The sequence below is a fragment of the Periophthalmus magnuspinnatus genome, chromosome 15 (assembly GCF_009829125.3).
Source record: "Periophthalmus magnuspinnatus isolate fPerMag1 chromosome 15, fPerMag1.2.pri, whole genome shotgun sequence".
Lineage (NCBI taxonomy): Eukaryota > Metazoa > Chordata > Actinopteri > Gobiiformes > Gobiidae > Periophthalmus > Periophthalmus magnuspinnatus.
The window spans coordinates 27,790,549-27,804,369 of NC_047140.1; the positions used below are offsets into that span (position 1 = coordinate 27,790,549).

The window sequence follows — 13,821 nt, forward strand, 5'->3', positions numbered from 1 at the left end:
ACCTCTCCACTGTTTTTTCAGAGACTACAAGTCGTTAAATCCTCAGGATATTAAAGAAAACAACAAAAAGGTAAGCGGCGCCCACTGCTGGGCCCTCACACCCTTTACCTCCTGTCCATATCTCCATTTAGCCTTATTTAGAGATCTGCCTCTAATCTGTGACTACGCTCTGAAGGGAGTGTTTAGACGACCAGAGAGAACACATGCAAAGCCAGGCACATATGCATGTGCATGTGCTTTCTCCCTGTGCTATTTGTTTTACACACTCAACAGTGTAATGACATTTTCACAAGGACTTTTCCCTCGCTGCGTTGTTTACATGAGGCTCTGTGTGCTCAAGAAACACACACTCACCTGGCAGAGGAGTGATGGTGTTTCAGCTCAACCTATTCAAGTCTATCAACATCAATTTCTTGCATTTAGTTTGTTATTTTGTTTATCACACATTTTTATCAGTGCAGCTATGGTTCTCCCTTTAAGTAAAGGGATTTGTTCTAGTCTCCAGTTATACTATGCTCATGCCAATTCTGGCAGGGGTTGAAACAGGTTGAAACCTCACTATCTTTATGAATAAACTGTCTTCCTAAATGAACCCATTAAAACAGTTGTACTTCTAGTGACAAACACCAAAATGGCCACTGCCTACACTTGACCATCATCTGAGCGACCGAACATCTTGCCATCGCACTGTTGCATGGTCAGGTGCAGTTTGATTCCTATTTCCCACATGTGCCTGCAGCTTCTCCCTTTTTCCTGCATATACTGCCATTTTTCCCATTTCACTGTTACTACACCAGGCCCGAGGGCTACAGCGAACGATATGAGTCGGGTTCATGCAGCTTGATTTCCTCTTCTCATACACACTCTGGCTGGCCGATAACCTCTGGTGGCCCTGTTAGGCATGAATGCTACCCTGTTGACAATAACCATAGTGGAGGGAGAAGGAGACCCAATCCCATATCTGCTAACTGCCCCTCACCCCCCTCCAGGTGCTCAAGAAGCCCTGAAGGAATTGGCTAGATATAAGTAATATAGAAATATGCTGTAGAAGGTGATAGCTGGTAGGCATGCACTGCGACCAGTTTAGTGTGAAGATCTACATGGACTCGCTTTATATCAACATAGACTTGTGTAAATGCATAAAAGCTGCCCAATAGAAAAATACAGAGACAGCAGTGTGTCCTATTGTTCATTTTTAATCGCTTTGAAGCTTTTGTTTAGATGTATTGACAGCAGCGCATGAATGGAAACGCACCAAAATGACACCTATCTCTCCTCTTTATGACTAGTTGATAGACATGCCCCCTCCTCCTTTCAGAGTTTATCTGTGTAGAGTGATTGCAATAAGCTCAGACCACTGAATTATGACTGATAAGCTCAATCAATACCAGGACCAGGTTGGGAGAGAATAGGATGAATAAGATGAATATTCAGTGACAACCTTTGAACATATCCATTATAGGTTGGTGTATGAAAGTTAACCTGCTCAAGATTGAGTTCATATTGTTGACCAGCTAGAGTCGGCCATGTCTGTTTGGTGACTGTGTGCAGTTATGTGTGTGTAATGAGACCAAGGAGAAGTCATTTGTCATGCCATCTGATAGCAAAGCACCGAGCAGCGGGCTAAATTGCCCTGAGCGTTACTGTGAGGGGTTGGGCTGGAGGGAAAAGGGTGCTGATGATTGACAACGATAGATAGCTGTCAGTCACCGGAAGGGAGTGAAGGAGGAGCAGGGAGCAGCGACCTGGGGCACAGAGCGCTGACATTTAGTCCAAATCTAAAGCCCTGTCTGTCTATGTGAAATTCACTATTAATTTAAGATGGCTGCAAATTGATAGACCCAAAATGGCATGTTATCGTTCCATAGGAGCTCTGCTTACATCTACTAAAAAGGTTATGACATGTTTCTCATAAATACAGGAGACTATGGGGTCCCTTTTAGTCTAAAGTTCTCCCCCCATAGTCCAAAAAAAAAAAAATCGCAAATGCTATTGCTCAATTTCCTGTTATATTCACATTCAAAAGTAACTATACTGGGCAAAAAGAAAAAAAATACACTCCAAGAATTATACGAGATTAAATTACTCAAATTATTATTTTTTGTGCTACCATAGTCTCTCTGAAATCTATGAGAAAATAAGTTTATATGTTGCTAAAAAGTGTTTTTCTCACTTAAGACCAAACAGTAACATTTTTGTTGATCCAGATAACTCTCCTTGAATTTTTTGTCAAGAGCTCTTATGAATTGTTCTGATTGATCAATGACAATATGAGGCAGACATTACTAACCATGTAAGCCTTATACGGAGTACTTAAGGGTCAGGATGACAGTGGAACATGTCAAGCTAGCATAAACGCTCAAACAAAACACCGCTCATGAACCTCCATGTCGCACAGCTCTCACTTTCTCCTCCTCTCGCTATTTTGTCTTATATTCTTTCACTTTGTTCCCATTGAACAGAACAGGTTGTCGCTTTCTTTCACGGCCGAGCCCGTGTGTGAAAGGAGAACAATGTCAGCACACTTTCCTCCCTTGAATACCTGTTAGAAACCCAATCATGCCCCTTGTTCTTCAAATTCTTTCAAACTCCCTCTTTGTCAGGGTATGAAGGGGCAGACTTACATTGGCAGTAGTTTGGTAGGCTGACAGTTCAAACTCCATTATATCCGGTTCATACTTTAATTTTCTGATACATTTTGAATTGAGTAAAATCCCATAGGGCATGTGAGATCGATGGTCTACAGACATCAAACAGAGCTGAAACAAATGAGCGGTGTAACATGTTGGACTTAGATCAACACTATCAAGCAGGTTAAGATACGAGCTCTGATACCTGTGTGGGATGGATGGGCAGGTCATGTGAGCATAGGAGCCAGGCAAGTGCTAATCTATTTATTTACCTGTCATTGGCTGCGATAATGGTTTTCATCCTTTCCCTCTCTGTCTCAGCCAGTCTATCTCATGATGGGGATTGGACTTGGTGTGTCGCTTTGCTTGATAATCAGACTTGTATTTTCTCATCAAAGTCTAATCAGACCAATTACACGCGTGACGGAGAGCGTGGGCAGGTTGATGTAGGCAGCAGATAAGGACACAAGCACACATATTAGTACATAGACACATATACTTTGGGATTAGGTGTTCTGTCTCTATGTGTCTGCCTCCCTTTATCAGGAACAACCATCCTTGACATGAACTGTCATAAGCCAAACCAAAGGTGTCTTGTACACATAGACATCATACATCATGCATATGTACACTGACCATGTTGATAAACTGGATACACACTTACTATATACATATATTGTTGCCCATTTTTATCTGTGTTTTACATAAGACTATTTACTGTAAAAAATAAATGGATAAATATTGACATTTTTTTATTTCTTCTTTACAGGCATATGATGGCTTTGCCAGTCTTGGCATCTCCCGTCTCTTGGAACCTTCCGACATGGTGCTATTGGCAATTCCTGACAAACTCACAGTAATGACCTATCTGTACCAGATCAGAGCACACTTCTCTGGAGAGGAACTCAACGTAGTGCAGATAGAAGAGAACAGTAGTCGAAGCACTTATAAAGTGGGTGACTTTGAGACTGACACTAATGCTTCCATTGGACAGGACAAGTTTTATGCAGAATTAAATGATGTACAGCTACGACCACCTGTATCACAGGCTGAGTCACCTGCTGCAGAAAACTATAATAAAACAGGAGATGAAGACCAGATAAACTCTAGTTGGAAAGCTGAAGTAGCAGAAGTGTCATCTGCACAATTGACATCACCGTGTCCTATTCCAGCTCCACGTACAATGTTAACCACCACCGACTCCAGGCCGGCCCTTGAGTCGAATAAGGCCTCTGAGGACAGACCAAAGGTAGTTAAAGCAGACACCCTGGACCTGGGAGACCTACCACAAAGAGTGGACACAGAGACACAAAAGGATGAGGGAAGAAGAGAGAGTGGGACAGAGTCAGAAGGTCCCATCAGAAGAGGAGCGACTCAGATGTCCTCATCACCTCCACAACAGAAACTAGGCTTCTCCTACAACCGAGACGCTGACCTAATCAAGAAGAAGAGGGCCAGTTTGCGCCATGCAGAGTCCGAGCCAGCCGCAGACACCAGCTCTACTCCAACAAACCACATAGATACAAGTCCGAAACCGGTAAACGCCATTACCTCAATTTGAAAAATCGAATGTATTATAAAATAACAAACTGTACATGAGCTAGGTCTCAATGCTTGAATGATGCATAACTTAATGACTTCCTACTGTTATCATTTATTTTAGTGTGTTATCATTTTCCTACTTGTAAGTCTTGCTAAAAACTAAAATCTGTCAAGGCCAAGCAATGCACATGCAGCAACTGTAGAGGGCACCTCAGTGAACCTCCTGCTTTGACATTTCATTATATTTTTCATTATATTTCTCATCCCTTTGGTTGATGACATAAAGAGTCGTGACTACTCAGGCGTGGCGACGCTTTGCACGCGGCACACCTCATCTTGTCTCACACACTGACTGGCACGTACCTGTTTTCATGTGCGGACAAGATGACACACACTCACACCAAACACACCTGACTGCATTGGTTAACCCCAGATTACAGTTTCCTGTTTACAAGTGTAAAGGTCACAGGAGGCGGGGGCAGTGGGGGGTTATGACTGTGATGACACCTTTTTTTGATCAGCTTTTATCAGGTAAATGGGGTGCAACCTAAGGCAGATTTGTTAGTCAAATAAAAAAAATGCATGAATCATTTTTTCTTCTATTTTGTGCATGTATTAAATCTAGGATGAACTTGCAGATAATGTGTTTGGTGTCATTGGTCTACGTAAAATGAATTCATATTTGATAGCAGGACAGATCTTTACTGTTCATCTGTTTTGTTTAATTCTAACCCACTAATCTACTAATTTGTTTTTGATTAGACCCCAACTCCAGCCCCTGTCTCAAGTCCTACAGCTGAAAAGGTACCATCACTTTCACACATTTCAAACGCATTTGTTTATATTCCTGGCGCATGTCTTAATAGCGTCCTTCTCTTGTGTTGTAGAAAGTCCTGTCCCGTCAGGAGGAGCTGAAGGAGCGAGCTCGTCTTCTGCTTGAACAGGCTCGCCGCGATGCTGCCATGAAAGCCAGCAACAAGACTTTCCCCAGCTCAGCCTTCACTGCACCAGCCAAAGCTACAAGTGTTTCTGATGTAAGTCACTCTGGGTTGTTTTACAGAACAGCATGTGGAAAATATTGTCATGCTCAAATGGTTTCCACTGTCCTTGTCCTGTGGTCCTTTTAGCAAACACTGAGTTAATGTTTTCTGGATTAACTTTATCCAGTACTCTCTTGAAGACTTGCACCTCTACTTGTCTGAGAGACTGCAGATGAGAATGAACTGCTCCATTCCTATTCCTGTCCCATACATAGTGCTGCCTCTCATTCTGTTTAGTTGGTTGGTTCACAATTTTTCTGACATTTGGGCCAAATTTGCAGCTCCTCCAGTTCCTCCTCAGACAGGCTAAATGTTGTACACAAACACCTGTCAGCAAAAGTACATCGCAGTACTGAAGGGGAGCCAGCGTACCGAGGCAAACTAGACTAGAGAAGACATGGCTGAAATTGCCAGCTCTGAACCAGGCACGCTCCACTGAACATAATATACTGTGATGGGAGGGGGGCACCAATGGACTACAAGCCTCCATGGGAAAGCACTGTGGTCAAATCTGTACTGACGTTCTCCAAATGGTTTCAGACAGAGGAAAAGGGGGTGCTGAAAAAATTCTGTCTTGTGAGAATTGTGACGACAAGGGATTTGAGGCAAAAATGAAATAAATACCTTTTGGTAATGAAATATCTAAAAGGCAGCAGGCACATGGCCCTGCATTTGCCACAGGAATCCTTAAAGAGGAATGTGCCCTTGAATTAGATGTTTTTCAAGTGTGTGTTTGTGTCTTTGCTTTTACTTGTTCGAGTGTGGCCACAGAAATAACCATTTCAGCATAATCTCAAAAAAATAAATGAGGGCCATCCAAGGACTGTGTGTTGAAAGTCGTTAGAGGAGAAAGTCCAAATTAGAACCGTTTTTCAAAGCTGTTGTGGCCCGGATATATTCCTTAGTGGCAACAAATAAAGGTCCTCTATAGTGTCCCTTGTTGTGCAAGATGGCTGACTTCTCTCAGATTAGCTTCTCAAAGTAGCTTGGCCCTCTGCTCTCTGCCCATCTCTCTCTTCTCGTGATTTCCTTACTCATTTCCAAGGACAATTGGTTAATAACCCCCTCCTACACACCACACACACAATCGCGCACACACACGTGCACACAGAAAGAAGTGATAGAGGGGGCAAGAGGAGATATTGAATTGTTTACACTTTTTAATAGAAAGCATTGATCAAAGGAATACGACTGGCCTCTGGGCCAATGTGCTGATAATTGTTAGTGATTCAGATTAGATTACTTGATGTCTTGTTTTGATTAGCATGGTTAGTGTATGTATGTGTGTGTGTGTGTGTGTGGGTGTGTGTGTGTGTGTGTGTGTGTGCGCACATGTCCATGTTATCAGCTCAAGAGGCCCAAGCTGTTCCCTACTAATTCTCCATTTGTCTAAGTAGGTGCTTTGATTTAGCATGCATAAGGTATAATTTAATTCAATTAAAGCTGCCTCCATTCTTCTGGGGGAGTGGATAATGTGGGGACAAGAGAATGATTTAGACTCAGATGAGAAGGATCTACATTAGCTGTTTGGGGCATGCAGGGCCCAAAGCACAAAAGCCAGAGACTTCTCAAATAGTTATTGGCATTAAATGCCCGTTAATGAACACATACATTTTTGTATCACACACATTAGTTAGATATAGCTGCCTGATTTAATACGTTTTCACGCGCTTATCGATGAAATACAGTATGTGTGCTTCGTTTCGTACACACATGGCAGATTAGATTCACCTGTGTTGTACAGTGCAGTCGCAGGTACAAGGCAATTTAGCATTCATCTAACCAGAAGTGCAATAAAGCAAGTACTAGATAAAGTATTTATATAAAATTAATATTTGAATAGTCTGTGAAAACTGCCCTGAACCATATCTTTGTGGTTGTGATGCAGGGGCAGTCTGAACTTGTCTGACTGTTATAATAATTATAATATAATTATAATATATCTAACTTTGTCTCATAAATATCTCCAAATCATTGTCTCCAGTGACAGAGCACAGCAGTGTGTAATGTGTCCTGTGTGTGGAGGAGAGCATGTGTTTGTAGGCCTGTTCTCTTGACCTATGCTGTCCCTCCTACCAATCCTAATTGTAGCCCACAGTGACTGGCTCTTTGATCTAAGGTCACAGGTTCACTTTTCTCCCTTTCTCTTTACACTCTGCCTTCTGTCACTCTCCTGTTCATACATCACATTTTCTCGTCTTTTTTATCTCTCTAGTCGTTTGTTGTTGTTTTTTTTTCTTCCATATATTCCTGCATATGTCCCTTTGGCTTCACTGGCGTCTTTGACCTCTCATGCCTTGACTGCACTGCTGCTAATTGTTGGTGGGCACCATCAGAACACATCAGTGGCTCAGGTCTTGTAATGTTCTGGGGTCACATTCCACTTGCCCACCCTGAACCCACAAGGGCAACCTCTGACCTCTTGATAAAGAATGTGCGTTATGTGATTGATAGAACAAGGTTGGTTTTATTTGGTCAAATAGAAGTTTCAAATGACAAATTATAAATAACATTATTAGAGATCAACTGATAGGGATTTTTGACCAGTCAGCTCTGCCGATATTTTTGGGGCCAGTACAGAGGGCAGATTTAGATTATTTTCCCCAAATTATATCATTTAAATTTACTCCACACCACCCATAGCCTTTTTTCACCACAAACCTTTAAGGGAGCTGTGTAGTCATGTTTTGCAATTATCTCTTTGCACTAAAGTGTTAAAATAAAGGTTTGTGTGTACTCTTTAGGCAGCTGGTTGGTCAAAACAAAATACCGGCCTCTGTTGGAGATTGAAGGCCGATAGCCGATATGCTAAAAGTGCAAATATTGGCCCCATATATATATCGACCAACCGATACATCAGTTTATCTCTACTTACTGTTACTGACTATGACTGACTGCAAAATATCTTATGATAGAGATTATGAATATTGTTTTAATGAATGGTAAAAAAAATAAAAAATAAAACTGTATAGGCACTCAAAATATTGGTGCTTACAAATATAACCAGGGCTCAGTAGAGTGAGCATTTACCCCCGAATCAGCTTCCTGTTGAATAATGAAAGGAAATAGAATTATAACAGAAAAAGTTACAAAATCGTTGACAACCAGAACACTTTGTTGTACTTTTGACCATCCACATAGCTTTAATGGAGTAGTGTGTGTTTGTGTCTGTGTGTGTATAACTCTTCTCATCCATTAGCAGATGAGAACAGTAATTTCACAGCGGCCTGGCCAGGCTAATTATTGAGACCCACACAAGGTTTTGGAGACTGTTTTTGCATGTGGTCCTGTGTGAATTTGTGTGTGTTCCTGTGCATCCTGCGCAAAAGTGCTACACCAGAGTCTGAGGACGGAGATGAATTTGTGTGTGTGTGTGTGTGCTAACGGAGAAAGGAATTTGTCTGAAAGTGCGCGCAAATGCTTGGCTGTTTTGCAGGTAAGAGAGTTCCCTGCTCACTGACTCGTTGTGATTCATATAATTGGGTGCCGTTTGATTTTTGCGGGACACCATCCGTACCTCCTCCCCCTCTTTCCCCTCTCTTTTCTTCTTTCTCTCTTCTTGTCCTACTCTTGAGTGGAAAGAACTAGGGTCTTTGCCGCTGTGACCCATGGGTGTTTTCTTCGTCAGCTGTTCTTTGAACCTCTTTAAGATGCCCTGCGTCCTCATTTCACTGGCTGTTGTCCACTTCTTTTTACATGGAAATGGTTTTGTCATTTTCCACTTTATTTGCATCGAAACAGTAGACAAAAACAAGGCCGAAATGGAGGGCATGACACACAGCACAGAGTACAAAACAAAATGCAAATGGTACAAATTCTATTCAATTTAAAGAGGTAAAAGTAGATGCTACTACTACCAAGTCCATTTGGCTGATTATTAATTGAACTTTGAGAAGTGAGGCCCTCCAGAATGCGTTTTCTAGAATTGAATACAGAACTGTTTTGTTTTTTGTTTTTTTTTTCAAATGATGGTTTAACTTTTATTTTTGCTATTTGTAATAAAACAGGGAATTAGAGCCACTTTAAGGAAATGTCTTTCCTCAAAATGAAATCTTGCTGCCCGTATCCCTTCTCTCAGCCCTCGTTTTACTGTGGTTCCTTTCCTTTTATTCTCTTTTGCCCCCCTCCTCCCCGTCTTTGCTCTCTGGTCTTTCTTAAGAATTTGTCCCTAATGAAACTAAATAGTTAGGTGGGGAGTTCCTTTGGAGTGAGTGTGCATGCTTGTGCCGGGGAGCGAGGGGATGTGTCGTGGCTGAATTGGCTGGAGCCGAGATCAAAGCAGAGCCAGATCTGTGCAGTAACGAGCAGCAGAAAGAGCGCTCTCCCCACTGCATCACAAGAGCTGATCAAGCCATCACAGGAGAGTCCCGAAACACGCCCCATGTTTTTCTCTGAGCACTTGGAGATGTAGGCATGTGTTTGTCCTCTGTCTCTTCACATTTCTCTCTCCCTTTCTTCTCTGATCGGTCATCTCACATACCTCATGTGCACATTGGACCACATCACTTTCACTGCGCAAGAGTGCTCCACTTTGTAGTGCTGTCTTCTGCCCGTCCACTTGATTTATTTTTGCACAAGTAAAAAAGTTTTTAGAAAGGTGTCAAAGTCCAGTGTGAACCTGGTATAATTTCAGTAACATTGATGCACTGTTAACAGGCTAGTTATTGTTAGCATTTGGTGAAGAATTGGGAAAGTAAACATTGAGAAGAATGAAGTAAATCATTGAGTCTGTTAGCAGTCAGATAAATTTTATTTGTGTGTGTATGTATATATATATATATATATATATATATATATAAACTTTTATTAATGAGACGTAGCAATGCAGATACAGCTGATGGCATAATTTAACATAATTTAACTTACTATACCGTCCTGTTTGACTCAGCATGTTATTATAACAGATTTGTTGCTATGCCATTATAACAGTTAATAATGTATAATTTGTTGTAATGCCTTAAGGTCCCAAAGTTCTGCACTTGTTCTCATTCCCTTCCTTTTATTTGCACTGTGGCTCCTCCCTCAGTAATTATCTTGTCTATTTAAAGGGCAAAACCTTTCACTTGGCTGTCAATGCCAGCGTGTGAAAAGTGTGTTGTTTCCATGCCTCACTTTACCTGTTGGACCAGTCCCACTATACAACTGAGCTTTGTTCTCTGACACAATTATCATTTACAGTATGACACAGCCCTGTTTTCAAGAGACGTGTAGAATCAACTACAGTTTAACAGAATGTTTTTTGGGTTTTTTGCTAAGAAAATAGACTTTTTGAAACATCCAATCTTTGTTCAGAATTTGACATACTCCCTGATCTGAACACTATAGCTGCTTATTATAACGCAGTAACCTCAAAATGCAGCTACATTTATATATCTATATTTTACACTTTATTATCTTTTAGCAGTTCCTCCTTTTGGGATGGTTTTATCTTTCATGCATTTTACGCTATATAGTCTTACTGATAAATTTCTAAATGGTAAATGTTCATTATTTTATATAGCTCTTTTCCACCTTCAAGGCACTCAAAGCACATCAAGGAACTACTCAGCCATTCACACGCGCATTCATACACCATTCTACACAGACACTGGAGGCGGGTTGGGTTAAGTGCCTTGCCCAGGGACACAACAACAGCATTCATCTGTGGGACCTAGAATCTCACCGCCAACCTGTGGGTCAATGGAACTGACCACTCAAGCGATGATATTTATGTCGAGAGTGGGATTCGAACTGCCAACCTTCCGCTCAGTGGACAAACACAAAACCAACTCAGCTACTGTCGGCTTTCTAACCATTGTAACGCATGCCAAAGTATTCTGGACTTTAAAATCCTTATGTAATACTAAATCATAACATTAACACATTCAACAACGACATATAAAGATTTCTTCAGGCTCTGAATAAATGCATTGACTGGTTTTATATATTTCAGAGTATACCTTTATGCAGAGGCAGAGGCAGACCCCTATCATGGGCACGCACATGTCAAATCATAATTAGGCCATGTCCTGTTTCTTTGATAGCCTTGTACAGTGGCTCTTCTTTAATTCCTTATCAAATGCATTGATCAGTGTGGGCCTCGTGCGCTCATTGATCCGCGCACTCCGTCTGGTGCCACACGATAAGCGTCTCCCTCACACTCGTCTTTAGAGCTCTACATTAGAAGGTAACTCTACTGCTCTCCCAAGTATCCAATAATAAACATGATCATTGTAAATTATGTGGCTTTAGTATCACAGGTGTAGTGTAATTACAGGTCAGATTGTGGCACTATTTCCTCTTTACTTTTAAATTGCTAGTGACATAATTTATCGTCATACCAATTATTGACATGAACACACTGTGACTTTATTTGTCGTCCAATTGCATAGGCGTCATTCTCCCATTTTCCCTTTTGTTTTGCTTGTTTGTGTGCCAAGTCAAGATAGAGACCTAAAGCGGCTCTTAGCAGTGAATGAGTTTGCTAGGCTGACTGTCTGGGAGGTTGGCAGAGCTTTTCCACTGGAGCTGTGTCTGGTGCACAGGGCATCAGACTGCACCCACGCCAGGTCTCTGTACAAACTCACTGGTGCATGGCCTCCCTCCCTTTTACCACTGGCCTCGAAAAGAGCAGTGAAGGCGACAACCTGCTCCCCCCCGATCAGAGAGCGCTCCAGCCCAACGCCAAGACCACAGAAACCCTCTGTCTCAGCCCCGCACTCAAGCGTTCAGCTTTTACCCAAGACATTTCCAGCAGTCAATGGAACCACAGTCCACAATTGTCCACACTGTTGCTTTCTGGAAAAAAGAAGTCTTCTACTCCTGATCACCATCCATCCTGGCCACCAGCTGATGTGTCTTTTATCACTTTTTACTTTCTTCCCTTTTCCCAAACTTTGATCATGATGCATTGCACACTTTTACTTTTGCTCCATATATTTTAACACATTTTAAAAATTAGAAACTTGTATCCAGAATGAAGATAAAGAAATAATATAAAGAAATAATGCCTCTAATTTGTATTCTAATTTGTATTCCAACTCCTTTATGTAGCCTATATGTTGTATATTCATAGATGTACTGTCTTTTCCGTTGGGACCTTTTCTGTATATTCTAATCAGCACCTCTGACTAAGTTAGCCTGATGCATTTTCTATGCCTGTAATCCTTGCCTCTGGATAGGCAAAGCAATTTCCATTTTTCTGTCTTGAAAATGCCTCACAACAATAATGCACATGGTGGGGCCCCATCTGTTTTAATGTATATGTACATGGCCTTAACATACTCAAAACTGTGTCCCTATCGGCTAAGACCAGACTGAATATCATCACCAGTCCTTAGCCAGAATGTCAGATCTGGCATCATTATACCAAAAAGCAGTAAGGAAAAGACAAGCTTTTTGTATATTGACTTTTACAACCTCATTCTTTGGTGTTTAGATTAAAGCTTCCCACATACAGATACAACTTGTTTATGTCACACAGTAAAGGACAGTTCAAACCCAAACAATGCATCTTCTTATTAGGCCTTCTTCAGTTACTGTAATGTATACAGACCATTCTATGTCCAGTGTCATCTTGGGACATAATGATTATTATGGAACACATATCCTCATGATAACATGATGTAGTCTATAAGTGTCTCCACTAGAATGTCCCTAATTCATGTAGATATAATATGTGTAGTGAATTGGTAATTGAAGTAGCTGGCTTTAATATACACAATATTTGTGTTCCTATACATAATCCTCTGCTGTAGCTCCTCCTCACTCTTATCTGTGTTTTGGTCTCACTGCTCTGCCACCGTCTCTCTGTCTCCACTATAATGTCTCCTGCTCTTTATCAGCCTCTCTAAGGTGTGTTCTCTTTGCCCCGTGGGCATCCACCAGACCTGTCTCCAACACACACATACACCCAGTGCATTAGGTTGCTGTCACTTACAATAGATCCCTATTGTCCAGGCCAAACAATAGCTACAAACAAACAATTGACATGGAAATTGAGAGATGTAGCTCATTAGCGGGTGCTGCTTGTTTTGTTAATGGATAAATTGGTGGCTTCAATAGGCCAACTCTAAAACCCCTGGCTCAATATGGAGAAGCCTGATTAACAGGAAACCACAGGGAGGAAGATCAGTGACAGACATTCACATTCCCCTGGGCCATGTGCATGTCTGCACAAAGTGCATTTTCAAAGTTTGCAAGTTTTTGTTTTTAAAAAGTCTGTTCTTAAATACACAGAGAGAAGCTCAATCTTAATTACAAATTATATTTAGAAATATCATTAGCAGTATTTGGGTTTCTGCATCACTCACAGCATGTTTTTACTTTCTATAATAAATCAGAATCAGTTTTATTGCCAGTCAGTGAGCAAAATTCACAAACTATGAACTTTGGCAAACTAAAAATAGACTTAATATACAATATAAATATATTATGTACAATACAAAATATACAGTAGGGCAGAACAACTGCAAAAACATTCTAATCTACTTGCACTGATGCAGTGCATTTAGTAGGTGATTTTATACACTTAAGAACTGCTGTTTATAAAGTATAAACGCAAAGAAGTCAAAATGTCATGTAAGACGTTTCCTAGAGCATCATCTGTTATGTGTTCCATCATTGACACC

General features: G+C 41.1%; 1 protein-coding gene across 1 annotated transcript in view; it reads left to right on the forward strand.

Annotated features, from left to right (window-relative positions):
* Positions 1-13,821, forward strand: part of ehbp1 (EH domain binding protein 1) — an 88,945-nt gene that overhangs the window by 37,441 nt on the left and 37,683 nt on the right. The window contains 4 exon segments of the mRNA XM_055227028.1: positions 22-70; positions 3,400-4,167; positions 4,935-4,976; positions 5,060-5,220. Of these exon segments, the coding sequence (XP_055083003.1) occupies positions 22-70; positions 3,400-4,167; positions 4,935-4,976; positions 5,060-5,220 (1,020 nt within the window).